The sequence below is a fragment of the Cyprinus carpio genome, chromosome A16, assembly GCF_018340385.1.
Source record: "Cyprinus carpio isolate SPL01 chromosome A16, ASM1834038v1, whole genome shotgun sequence".
Lineage (NCBI taxonomy): Eukaryota > Metazoa > Chordata > Actinopteri > Cypriniformes > Cyprinidae > Cyprinus > Cyprinus carpio.
This window is the reverse complement of record NC_056587.1, coordinates 16,941,234-16,955,220: the sequence shown is the minus strand read 5'-3', so window position 1 is coordinate 16,955,220 and position 13,987 is coordinate 16,941,234. Positions and strand designations below refer to the sequence as shown.

At 37.4% G+C, this 13,987-nt stretch overlaps 1 protein-coding gene across 1 annotated transcript in view; it reads left to right on the top strand.

The window, feature by feature from the left end:
- Positions 1–6,094: 6,094 nt before the first annotated feature.
- LOC109105055 (neural-cadherin-like) overlaps positions 6,095–13,987 on the top strand; it is a 118,747-nt gene continuing 110,854 nt past the window's right edge. The window contains exon 1 of the mRNA XM_042772984.1: positions 6,095–6,999. Within this exon, the coding sequence (XP_042628918.1) occupies positions 6,315–6,999 (685 nt within the window). The 5' untranslated portion in view covers positions 6,095–6,314. The remainder of the gene's footprint in view (positions 7,000–13,987) is intronic.

The following is a 13,987-nucleotide window of genomic DNA, read 5'->3' as shown; positions in this document are numbered from 1 at the left end:
GATGGAGACAGAGAGTGATGTTCAACCATGGGAGATTGATGAGCTGTCTCTACTCTTGCAATTGCATAGGTCACAGGAGAAGTACGGTGTCATTCTCTCTCTCTCTCTGTTTCTGTCACTCTTTCTCTAACGTGCTTTTCTCTTTCTGTTCAACTAAGTATAATATTTCACACAAACATATTTACCTGTCAATCCCAGACCTCAAAGAGCACAGTAGATCTCTTTAATATACAATATCACTTGTTTAATGCAGAGCAAATAGAGTCTTTATTTGAATTTCTGGCTAAAAATAGTTTTCAAATATATTTCTCAAACATTTTCTCACCTTCCATTGACCAGACAAACAGGGAGTCTTGGACCAAACTTGAACCATTTTTGGAGCAAATGTTTTTGAGTTTGACTGGTTTGTATGCTCAAACCAAGTTTTGGCTGGTTAGCCACTGCTGGTAAATGCTGTAATTACACAAAAGCTTTCTCCTTTGACAGCCATTCAAAAATAATTGTGTCCTGATATATAATATATATATATATATATATATATATATATATATATATATATATATATATATATATATATATATATATATATATATACACAGTGGGTATGGAAAGTATTCAGACCCCCATAAATTTTTCACTCTTTGTTATATTGCAGCAATTTGCTAAAGTCACTTAAGTTCATTTTTTTCCCTCATTAATGTACACACAACACCCCATATTGACAGAAAAACACAGAACTGTTGACATTTTTGCAGATTTATTAAAAAAGAAAAACTGAAATTCTGTGTTGAGAAAGGAAAACTATTTTGTTTTTGCCTTCCAAAAGAAGACACGACTAGAAATCATGTTTATATCACGTTTATAATGGGTTTTATGTTTGTCTTGTCGCTCCGGCCGGACAAAGCTTCACAATATGTTAAGAGGCGTAACATTTCTGTCACATGCTTGAGGCATTCAGCCAATCACAACGCACTGGATAGCTGGCCAAACACAGCACACCTCGCTTTTCAGAGCGATGAGCCATGTAAAAATCTACGAGTTTCAGAAGGCGGGGCATAGAGGAGAAACAATAATGTACAGTATGTGGTGTACAGTATGTTTTTTTAACCTTAAACCGCATAAACACATTTCATTACACCAAACACACAAAATAATGTTCTTTTTAGCAGCATCATATGACCCCTTTAAAGGTGTTAAAAGCAATTTCAGATGTTCTTCAAACTTCAGATCCAAACGGTTGCCAAGATTCCAAAGTCTACTATGATTGGCAGTTTTCCTATGGGAATGTTTTAATTTTTAAATTTTTAAATTATATATTTTTTTTTGTAGGCATGCACAATATATATTATACCATACTAAATACCAGATTGAATTTCAGCTGATGTGTTTTTTTTATTAGTACTGATAAATTATCATTATTAAATATAATCTTTAGCAAATCTCAAAATGAATATACACTTTACATACTGTATATTATAATGTGGTACTGTTGTACCTAATGTTGTACCTAAAATCACTTGTAGCATTTAAAATGATAGATTTTATTAATTTATTTATTTTAGTTTATTTAGACAAAATAGTTTTATAATCAGCTAGTAAGTCAGTCAGTTTTTATTTATCCCCTTAAGAAAAGTAATTTGCAGCATAGTCCCACATACATCACAATGAGCTTGTAATGAGCACACGTTTCCACAAGAGAGAACAATGCAGATGCAGTAATGATGGGATGAAGCCCAAGGAGGAAAATAATGCAGGAGATGTATTTGGAAATGACAGAGAAGTGCTGGTAGGAGGACGATGTGACAGAGAGAAGCAGCTCTGCAGACTCTGATTTAAGATGTTATCACTAGAGTTGCAGGGACGGGCCCGGGGACCATCCTACACGCCTGCCTTTCTGTCAGTGAGCATATGAGGAACCAGTCAGCAATCTGATACACCAGACAAGAGAACAGAGACCGATTCTGTGCACACAGAGAGGAGATGGACGAGCAGGGCTACTCTCACTGTTGAATAATTCTTTCTCTGTCTGTGATACAACAGAGGTGGAGGCAAAAGAAATCCACCTGGCATTCATTTGACTGTCAGTTCTCAGATTAAAGAGAGAGCACATGAGGGATGGAAAGAGAAAAGAGAGAGAGTACAGATGGAAATGAGGAGGAAACAAGCCAGTGATGGCGAAAGAGAGAATTCCTGTCAGTTCTGGTGACCTTTGACAGAGAAACTCAAGGTTTGCGAGATTGCCGTCTTTCCCTCTCCATTGCTGTCACTTTTTCCACAGAGAGGCATGCCAAAATATGATGAAAGACTGGCGTGAGTGGCTGTGACACGACATTCGACACCGTCAACTCGAAACCCATTCTGCTGTCACACGCACACACTGCCTCTTGGGGTAAATTGCTGTAATTTGTGTTATGCTTCTCAAAGAGAGGTGGTGAGGAGGAGGCGGACTGCTGTGGGGGCTTTCATGCTTAAACAAGTCTATTTGACTTTAGAGAAATGTGCAGGTGATTGCTTTAATCCATTTAAAGCATGCGCACATCTTTCACACCGCAGCATTCAGATGGTTCTTTCTCCCGAAATCAAGCAAAGAAATTTCAAAGAGGGAAATTGAGGTAGTATTATTAACATTTCTGAGAGGTTATGTCATGTCATATCTTGTATATACAGTACTCTGTATTGTGGGAATGATTATGGTAGAGGTATGACAAGGTGAGGCATATGTTGAGCTGATGGGAATGAGGATAAATATTCCCATGTGTGGATCTTTTGTTTTTCCACCTTGCCTCATCTTTGGCACTGTGCTCATTCATCACAATTGACAAAGGTTGAGTGCACATCTGAGCACAATATGGACACATGCACAGCACTGTACCATCATACGAGACTGTCTCTAAAGAGACATTAAAGGAATAGTCCCCTGAAATCAGAATTTGGTCATTGTTTACTCTTCCTTATATCATTTCAAATCTATATGACAGTGTTTGGAAGAGAGAAGTAGGGCTGGGTATCGATACACATTTCCCAATTCAGTTCAGATGCTGATTCGATTTTATTGAAACCCATGACTCATGTTTAGTCATGTAACGCATATTGTATATAAATATCTATGGTTGTACCATCATTGCTGTGCCGTTTGTGTCTTATTGAGCATTTATGACATTTTACACATGCAAAGCAACGTGATTTCAGTGATTTCAGACATGTTAGTGTGGACGAGCAACTTTTGTAAAATGCTTAAAAATGCTAGTGTGGATGGAGAGTGCTTTTATACAAAAACTCTGTTTTCAAATGTATCCGGATTAATGTGGATGTAGCCTCTGATTAACCAAAAAGATCCAGCCTATAAGAGTCATATACCTAGCCTAGAGATGAATGCAAACATTCTCCAACGCTTCTCCATTTGTGATCAACAGAATTGAAACAACATAGGAGGGGTAAATAATGACTGAATTTTTAATGTATTCCTTTGAGTCATAAAAAGCTTTGACAATTTTATATTTCTGCATCTGAGAATGACTTAAAAACCTTAAAATGGACAATAATTTTCTTCGCACATCCACACAGAATCTCTTACTACAGAGTCCATAATAGCACTCATATCAGTTAATTTCATTTCCATTTGAAAAGCATTTTGATTTGAATAATATTGTTACTTAACAAAAGAAAGAGACTGGAATCGGGCCCATCCTATTAATCTCCTTACCATGACAATATAGACAATACATGCAGTATGTGCCCATTATGCATTTCTATCATGAAACACTGTGGAATACCCAGCTCTTACAGAGTAGCACTAATTATCAAACTGAAAAGGAATGAAATGGAAAACAATGAAATGTGGTTTAATAGGTTATGATCAGTAGTGTGCAATCTTGAATTGACCTCATGCCAAAAAAAAAAAAAAGGATTTTGTTTGCAATACAAAACGGTTCCATTTGTTAACATAGGAAATAAAACATTCTCTAGCTGGGTCCTATATTTGCTGTCACAGGCTGATTTGTTTTGATCTCACCTGTCTGTGAGTGTCCGTTGTGCCTTAAACAGAATCCATCAGCCAGATGACACTGAGAGAGACCCAACAAAGCAAAAATGCAGTAACTATGCCAAAACTGAAATAAGAAAAAAGGCTTCAAAGTTTTTGGATTACATTTTCAGTCATTTGATATCAAATTTCACACTCCATTATCTTTGGATCTGAGAACAGTTGAGCTAAACCTGTCTATCACAGGACAGAATAAAAGACCTGCTGTGACAAGTTACATAAACTGCTTATAGACTATTCTTATAAGTAAGTCATATAATTTCAATAAAACTGATCATAACCTTTTTTTTAATCATTTACATAAAACATAAATGGCCTAATTTTAATCCGAATGGTTGGACTACTTCTTAAAAGGGCTGTATGTAAGAAATCTATTTCAATTAATCATAAAATTGCTAATTAATCTAATGTTACTAAATCAAAAAGACCTCGTTATAATTCAGAAATTCGTCGTGACAAAGTCCGAAATAAAACCAGAATTTGTATTGGAGATGCTTTTGAAAGATGGAGACGGCTGAAAACGGAGAAGAATTTGAACACAGACGCCAACGTTGCTTATTTTCTCCTGGACAGGTAAGATTCATCTATGCTTGGCTAACTTGTACTTGATGTCAATGGACATTTCATATATTCATGACAGTCGAACAAAGTTATGCATGTTTGTGCAAAGTAACATAACGTTAGCTCACATGGACGTATGCTAACATTAGCAATGCATTACAGGAGCTCTTTTCTCTGTCATTATGCTGAGACGCTGAGGAAAACAACATTAGCACGCCCATTATGGCAATTTGAAACATAATTGAGACAGTAGCCTAGACTAACAGTTACCGTTCTGTCTGTGACATACAAGCATAAATCTTTACGATTATACTGTCACATACGAGCATAAATCTTTACGATTATACTATCACATACGAGCATAAATCTTTACGATTATACTATCACATACGAGCATAAATCTTTACGATTATATTTAACTAATGACAATTACTACATTTTTTAAATACATAATTACTTATCAAAATATCTCTCATGAAGCATAAACATAATTAACAAAAAAATAAATAAATTACTGTGTACGTCTGTTCGTCACTTGCCATTGGAAGCTCATTGAAGCAGCCTACGTTTCTGCTGAATCCTGCAGCTCATCTGGCAACCTCGAGTCAGGGGGTAGGGGGAGGGGATACACCCCTCTACAGTATTTTTATAGTGATTGCAGTACCAGTTTAGGCCACAATCCTACATACGGCTCTTTTAAGGCACAACATAGTAGCTGTATTTTTGCAACTTCTTTGATTTCACAGGCACTTGTCAAAGAAGGAATTTGAAAAATGTTCTTAGATTAAATAAAAATGTACTACAACTCTGTAGCATTCTGGTAAATTTCTATAAATGAAGCATTATTTTGTCACATGTCGCAATCCAGACAATAAATTGCATTTCTGTTGTTTCTCAAGACACTGGATATACACTGATATCTGTGATACACTTTTTTAAAATAATGCACTCTTAACAAGCTTTCTGTAATTACTAAGCTGAATTTTCAGCATCATTACTCTAGTCTTCAGTGTAACACGATCCTTCGGAAATCGTTCTAATATACTAATTTGATGTTGAAGAAACATGTCTGTGTATCAATGTTAAAAACAGCTACTTAATATTATTCATTTATTTATTTTTGTGGAAACTGCAACAAAACTTTCAGGATACTTACAAGAACAGCATTTATTTGAAATAGACATTTTTGTAACAATTTTAAGTTTTTCCTGACAAAATGTGTCCTTGCTGAATAAAATGACTAATCTCTTTACAAAAAACAAAACAAACAAACAAAAAAAGTAAAATCTCAGTCTGAAATTATTAAAAAACCCTTTCAACCATTTAAACTGCATCCCTGCAAACGTTCGCTTGGTGACTGCATGGTGAAAGCTGCATATTTATTTAAATTGAGTAGGAGGGTCTATACAGCTAGTCCAACCCTTCCGTCACTTTGATTGGCTATCATTTTGAAGGCGGGGCCCAGGGTACCACATGGAGATGCTATGTAGCGGTGGATGAGGGAAGAAGTGAGAGGTTGAATGATGCCGGACGAGGAGCTACACACAATACATTGACATCTTGTATTGAAAACTTAAAATGCAGATAGTGTGCAAATAGTTTATTTATCTTCTTCAGTGGTGGTCTGGGCTACATTTGTACCAGGTTATTGATGCATAAGGGATAAAAGTCAGATTTTAAGGATAGACAAAGTGGCAGAATTGATGGAATAATGAGGGCGCATTTACGGAACCCGACTTTCTTCAGATTTCCAACCGCATGTTTTTTAATTATTTTTCTTGCCATTTCTAATGTGCATTCGGCTGTTTTTTATGGACAAATTGAGGAGGGCGCACCTCCTGGAACTGTTGTCGCTGGGTTTCTTTTTCCTCTGGGAGACAAATGCAAAGTTTTAAACTTGGTTGGATTTAAAACAGTTTTAACAGGGGAGGACTTTTCACTTGAATATCTGAACAACGCAGGATTCGTTTTAAAATCGACCAAAACTTTTGACAGGGAATCCAACTCGATCTATACAGTGAGCGCGCGCTTGCCGCGCTGCAATAAAACAGCCGAAGAAGTGACAGTTAAGATCGAGATACTTGATAAAAACACTGATAAGCGACGTTGTAACGCAACAACTGACAGGATAGAGATTCTTACCGATGCTGAAAGCCGAGTTAGGAAGCCAAGAACCGTTTCTGAAGAAGTATCCTATACCGTTACAGTTTCTGAAGATGTCAAAGTCGGAGACTTGATCTTTACGGTACCGGACCAGAAGTTCGAGAAGAAATGGTTCGAGGTGGTCTCGAACGGGAACTCACCGGTCCAGATAGAAAGAGACTCCGGACGCGTGTACTTGGCGTTTCGTTTGATGTCAGCAGCCGAGGTCATGGTCAAAATCCACAACATGAGAGGTATTTTATACAGCCTTTTTAAATTCACAGTTTGCGCATTCATTTGTATGTTTTAAAGGGATAGTTCCCTCCAAATGGCAAATTCTGCCATCATTCACTCACCATTATATCGTTCAAGATCTGTATTGACACTCTCTCTCATGTATTACACAGAATGACGAGACTACAGCCTCAGTCCCCATTCACTTTCATTACATCTTTTTCCGTACAGTGAAAGTAAATGGTGACTGAGTCTCACCAACGTCTGCGTTTGTGTTCTGCCGAAGAAATTGTAAAATAATGACAGGATTTGCCTTTTGGGTGAATTATTCCTTTAACTTCGCATGCTAATTTGCAGTTAAGATTTGAAAACTGAGCGCTAACATGAAGGAGAGAGTAGCTGTCACCTTCGATATTTCCATATTTTTTGCTTTTCCACCGCGCCTTACAGCTTTAATGAAATCACAGCGCACATAGGTCTACGTGAGAGTTTTGTGACATTTGGGTACATATACTGTAAAAAATAAATCTAAAGATTCTCCTGAGGTCTAATGTAAAAAGAAAAAAAATATTGAGTACAATAACACACTCAAAAAATGCAGTCGTAATGCGTTTTTATTCATTGATGAGATGCAGCATATGTTATGTTTAATGTAATGAAATTATAAATTGCATGCATTTGGAAGACACCTTTATCTTAATCAATTTACATTGTATTCAAGATGTACTTTTTTATCGGTTCATGCATTTTTTTGGGAATCAAACTCATGACATTAGCACTGCTAGTGCCACACACTACTGATTGAGCTACAGAAACAATATACATTCATTGAGAGAATATGTTTGGGTTGTCAAGTTTGTATAATTTCCACTTTGTTTTACTCACTCTTAATTGTGAGATGTTTGTCCTCATGGTTTGGTAGTCAGGTAAACAAATATTAGAGAATGTTTAAGTGACAAGCACAAGCTTCAGATGTATGTTCAGATCCCATTAAGATGTTTTCTTAAAAAAAACAAAAAACATACTGAAATCATCAAATAAACTGAGAAATTGGAGCAAAGGAACAATCTGTGATTGGTACATCTCTGACTTTAATACACTAATGCACTTTGCTGGGTAACTCCGCTTAAATGATTGTGAAACAGATAGGACATATTGCCTAAATTCAAATGATCTCACTCGGTATCATCAAGTAACCGGGTTCAAGTGAACATAAATGTTATGGAGAAAGCCTTCTAATTATGACTGTGAGTTTAGCTTAAGTGGTTGAGGTCATGCAGGTCTGATTTCGCTAATCAGAGCTCTAAAAGCAAACCTTAATTCAGCTGTTTGTTTGGGATAATTAGTGTTATTTATTCACCTGGAAGTCACCAGACAGCACATGTGGTCTCAAATACCTTAGCTGGGGCAGGATGTGTAGTTGACTTTGGGGGATATAAATGTTTGTTTTTGCAAGCGAAGGTCCCAGTCCATCACCTGAATACGCCATTGGGGTTGTGACTCTGATAGAGGTCGTCTCAGTGATTGTTTGACTGTGAATTCAGAGATCGGATGAATATACCTCTTGACATGTTTACTGAAATCGCTCCTCTGAAATAATGGCGCCACGTGTTCCCTTGAAAAGAGAAATAAGAGTTATTGTGTGCATTTCTGTAAAGTATCCCAAGCAAATCCTTTGAGGAATGACTTGTCTGTTGTAATGATCTTGCATCCACTGATTGGAGAATTACAGGATAATTTAAGTTGGGATGAGAGCTTGTTTGAAAGCTCTATCATCAGCAGTGAGCAAAACAGATGTGGCCTTTTTAAAATTAAACAAGTGGTTTTTCCTACACTTAAGAATCTGTGTAGCGTCTGCTGAACACATGCCTGGACTGTGGGTGGGCAGTATGACCAAAGTCCCATATATTTTATTACTTGTATACATCATAATATAGTAATTTATGAAGGAAAAACTATGAAACATGAACAAGTTTATATATATATAAAAAAAATGCATTGTAACTAAGGCTAATTTTTGTCAGATAATACAGTGTATGTGAGAGATGCTTAATGTCATTTGATTATTTTCTCTTATTTCTTCAGTAGTGTAAATTGCACATTTGATTTTATTCCAATTCACAAGCTCACCATTAGATTTTGTTTTGATTTGATTTGATTATGATTCATCATCTATGTATATTTTAGATATATACAGCCCATTTTGCAGTGTTTCGGGCTGGTTTAAACTTGTAACTTTTCCTTTTGAGCTGTTTGTGTAGTTTTCATTTACTAAAAAACGGTTCATAGTAGGTTGCATTGCATGTTTCTTTGGCATGCCAACCATTTCTGTCGTTTCACCATACATATTCCATCTGGTCTGCATTTTCTATCCTAATCTGGTCTACAAAGACCAGAACTTGTTGTGTTTTAGCCTCTCTGTCATTCCAGCAAAGCCCTCTCTTTAAAACTCTACAACACAGTGGAGTGTCCTCTCCACTCTTCTGTGAGAATTCAGCACAATGGGAACACAGTCCTTTTGGCAGCAGAAGAGCTTTGTATCTCATTTTCGGAGGCAGTTTGAAGGACTTTCTCTCTCCAAACGCTTGTGTGGTGAAGTCAAGCCAATGCAGGGTCTTCTGGGAGACAATTATTTTTGAATCCATTGTGAAGCCTCATGCTAACACAGTCCGTTTGAGTGCTTTTGGAATGGCAGTGTTTGTTTTGTCCTGTTTATGTGCGAAGTTTGGATGAGAAAGTCCCATCTGTGCTAACAGAGTGAAAACATACTCACTCATAGTCCCCGTAATCTTTGATATCTGACTCATAATGTTGCTTCTTCAGGTAACAATCGCACAATATAGATTTAGACCGCTTTTATGCCAGATATTTTCTTTTGAGACTTTCCTTTTGTTGCAATTGGCAACAAAATTAAGATATTGTCACGCACATAAAAATTACAGCTGTGCTCACAAAATATCAATATAGTGTGACTGTTTACCTTGATATATCTTTTCGATTTTCTGTTGAAATTTTTTTTTGATTTATGTATGCATTAAACAACTTCCTGGGAATCGAACCTATGACTTTGGCACTGCTAGCTTCATGCTTTAGCATTTGCCATTACATTTGGCCTGTCACATTTGTTTAACAGTAGTACTGATGAGCAGTGTTGGACTGTACTGTAATTTGATTACTTTTTTAGTAACGGAGTAATAGTACTCTAATTACAAAATAGTAATTAGAGTATAGTTACAAGCTGAGGTGTCTATATGTTACTGCTGCATTACATTGCTACAGAGTGCAGTGTTTTATAATCTAGATATTGTAAAAAGGATGTAGCACACACACTGGCGAGTCAAGTGCCAGTGGATAAGAGATCTGCTCCCACGAGACCTGACGCAACAGAGTGCAGCGCGGGACAAGATAGGAGAGTGCTGGTGCAGGCGGGTAGACATTCATGTGTGTGCGGGATGCGGGAGAATAAAATGATTCACGGGACTCCTGCAAAATAGAAATATCTAAACATAAAATATCTAAAACAAATAAATTGTTATTCATCTATTGCACAGAAGCAACATGAACTAATATAAAATATAAACAATATAAACGGTGCAAGCGTAGACTATGCAGAGTTTCTATTTAGGCTATAACACGTGTTTGCAGCGTTGAGCAATGCAGTGCTGAAATTTGCATGCTCATGAATTCTCTCATTATAACACACCAATTTTAGACATTATGAAAGATTCGTTATGCATATATTTATTGTGTTATAACAGAGATTTGTGACATTGCGATGACCTGAGATGTCTTTTAGAGATTATTACTGCAGCACTCTTTGCTGGCATTCTGTCATGCCAAACCATGCACGCAGCAGCCGCTTGCTTTCATTAAAAATAATAGTGTTCTGTGAATGTTGATGCTTTAATAACAATTAATAATTTGATTCCTAACGCCAAAAGTTGTGTGTTCAAGTCTCAGGCCGGCAATACCACGACTGAGGTGCCCTTGAGCAAGGCACTGAACCCCCAACAGCTCCCTGGGTGCCGCAGCATAAATGGCTGCCCACTGCTCTGGGTGTGTGTTCAAGGTGTGTGTTCACGGTGTGTGTGTGTTCACTGCTGTGTGTGTGCACTTAAATGCAGAGCACGAGTATGGGTCACCATACATGGCTGTATGTCACGTCACTTCCACTTTTTTAACTTTCACTTTCACAAATATTTATCAGGAGCATGTATGCTGGGATTTCATAAATTTCATGGAGAAAAAATAACGTAACTAGTAATGTAACTTATTACTAATTACTTTTGAAATAAAGTAATCAGAACAGTAATGTGATTACTTTTAAAGGGAGTAATCAGTAATTTGATTACATTTTCAGAGTAACTTGCCCAACACTGCTGATGAGAGACACCAGTTTGGTTGACTCACCCTAGTGTCACTTGCCATTTCACCAAGAAGCCACTCATAGAGCAGATAGGCTTAACAGTTTGTCCTGCACAATTAGGATTACTATGCAGCGCACACATTTGGGGACTGCGGGGCAGCTTTCTAATCCTCATAAATACCATCCCTTTGGTGCCTTCATTGGCTTGGGAAACACTGATAATGGCTTGTGTGTTGTACACATTCTCCTTTTTTCCACCCTTAAAGAATCCATACACCCATGAAAGTTTAAAAAATCCTCATGAAGAACAACTTTATCTGTCTTTGAACACTGTGTAGTCTGCTTGAAGACCTTATCTAGTGGGTCAAAAGAGGAAACAAGGGTGAATGATTGAATGTACAATATGTTCAAGTGACAGTTGGAAGTCACTTGATGTTTACTTCCAGTTCCCTGCATATATATACTTCAAAATGCATGTATTTAATTAGATAACATTTTTAAATTAACAAGTAAAGTTATTGCAAACTTACACTGTAGCATCTGGGTCAGTTCTGGGTTAGTACTAGTTCCTTGAAACAAAAGCTGGTCTCTTCAGCACATTTCAAGGTACATGTACGTATAGGAATATTTTGCACGTTCTTGTTCCCTCGAACTACAACTTAAAGGGTTACTTCAGCCAAAAATTAAAAGTAGCTGTGTTTATTACATTTAAAATATGGATATTTTTCTTACAAAAACACATGGAATTGCTATAGGAGGCCTTTATTCACCCCCTGGAGCCATGTGAGGCACGTTTTATCATGGATGCGCACACTTTTTTTGACGACTTGTGGACTGTTCAACTGCAACACCCGCTGACTGCAACGATAGAGCTTGGAATAGCCAGTACAATTTTTAATATAACTCCAACTGGATTTGTCTGAAAGAAGAAAGTCATATACACCTAGGATGCCTCGAGGGTGAGTAAAACACATTTTTCTAGCATTTAAAAAAATGAGTATTGACAACAGTGACAAATCACTGTCATTGTGAATGCTGGATACTAATGACTGTGCATTATTAATGAACCTCAACCATTAACCATGGAGTCTTCCATTGGATATTTTCACCTTCAGTCACCTCATTCATGTCAATAAAAGTGAATCAAAAAGGGGGCAGCAAAGTGCAAGGGCATAGATTGGTGACCTTGTGTGCTTCACTGTAATAGTCACAGCTCTGAGACAGTGGAGTTTAGTGGCTTCCTTTTGGCTCATGACCCACTATATTCCAATCGTCCTCCTTCTCCATCTGAGCTCAGAAATGTTGAGTGTACTTTAGTTGTGATTAGAGACAGCTTGCCCTTTTGTCTCCCACATGACACCTTAAAATATTATAGCAATCCCCTGTCTTTAGATTATAATTATGGGGAAAGTTGCTTTCTGGAATCTTCTTGTCCGTGTGCCCTTGATTGACGCATTCAACCGGCAGAAGGAATTCAAATGCTCAGAGGCATCTCAGACCACCCGTTTCTCACCCGTTCATTTGCTTTGTGCAATTAGTCCTTTCCCCATCTGCTGTGGTTAGCCTAAGGACCTGACCATGATACCCTGTTTTAGAGAAGGACTATTATAGCAATGTGCAGAGGAGATTTCACTCTGCCCTAAGTTATTCTCAAGATCACATGTTGTGCGTGGGATGATGGGTGGTTGTTTGAGTCAAAATTATTTTAATTGTGACTTTAAATTCATGCTGTTGTGAGTGAACGTGTGTACATTCAGAGAAGTTCAGAGACTGCTGCAGGATACACTGTTGTGAGGAAGCCAAAGCTTTACAGAATGATCTTTTATGGATGTAAATGAAGCCCTGAAGAGCTCTTTGGGTCAGTTTGAATCAGTGTTACTAAGGGCTGGACAGGGCTGGTGAGAAAAGAGGATTTTTGTGTACTTTGGGAGTGTGTGTTCATTGCATGCATATGTTTATGTGGTTTTTGGATTGTGAGATCAACGGTAGTAAAGTCAAAGCTGTTGGTTTTTGACAAGACTGGTACTGGAGGACAGAAACAGAAAATAAGAAACAAAGTGAAATAAACCAAATAAAAGTGTGTGTGTGTGTGTGTGTATATATATATATATATATATATATATATATATATATATATATAGTAAATACATGGTAAATATGTAGCTTCAGGAATCCTAGATGATGGATATTCTTTCAAACTACTTTTTTTCCCTCTCTCTCTCTCTCTCTCTCTCTCTCTCTCTCTCTCTCTCTCTCTCTCTCTCTCTCTTTCTTTCTCTCTCTAGTGTACTATGTTGATCAGAGTTTCTCAGTTGTTTGTTCCTGTTGTGATCTCTCTGTCTATACCCTGTCCTCGGAGTTAATTGAACTCCATGCTAACAGGATGTTAGTTCGTTGTTCTATAATAGTTTATTGACAGGATATGTAGAGTGGCCCAGAGCCGTGGTGTTTTTAAACAATGAATTAGGGCAAGGTCATCAGAAACCCCGGTCCTCTCAGCCACACGGGGCTCCCGTTTCAGCCTCGGTTTTTGATCTTAATTGTTAAATTAGTTACACTGGCTTGGATTTATTTTAATTCCTGGAGAAGAACGCTGTCACTCCTCTTTCCTCCCTCCCTTTTTGGAAATCCCTCACTTTCAC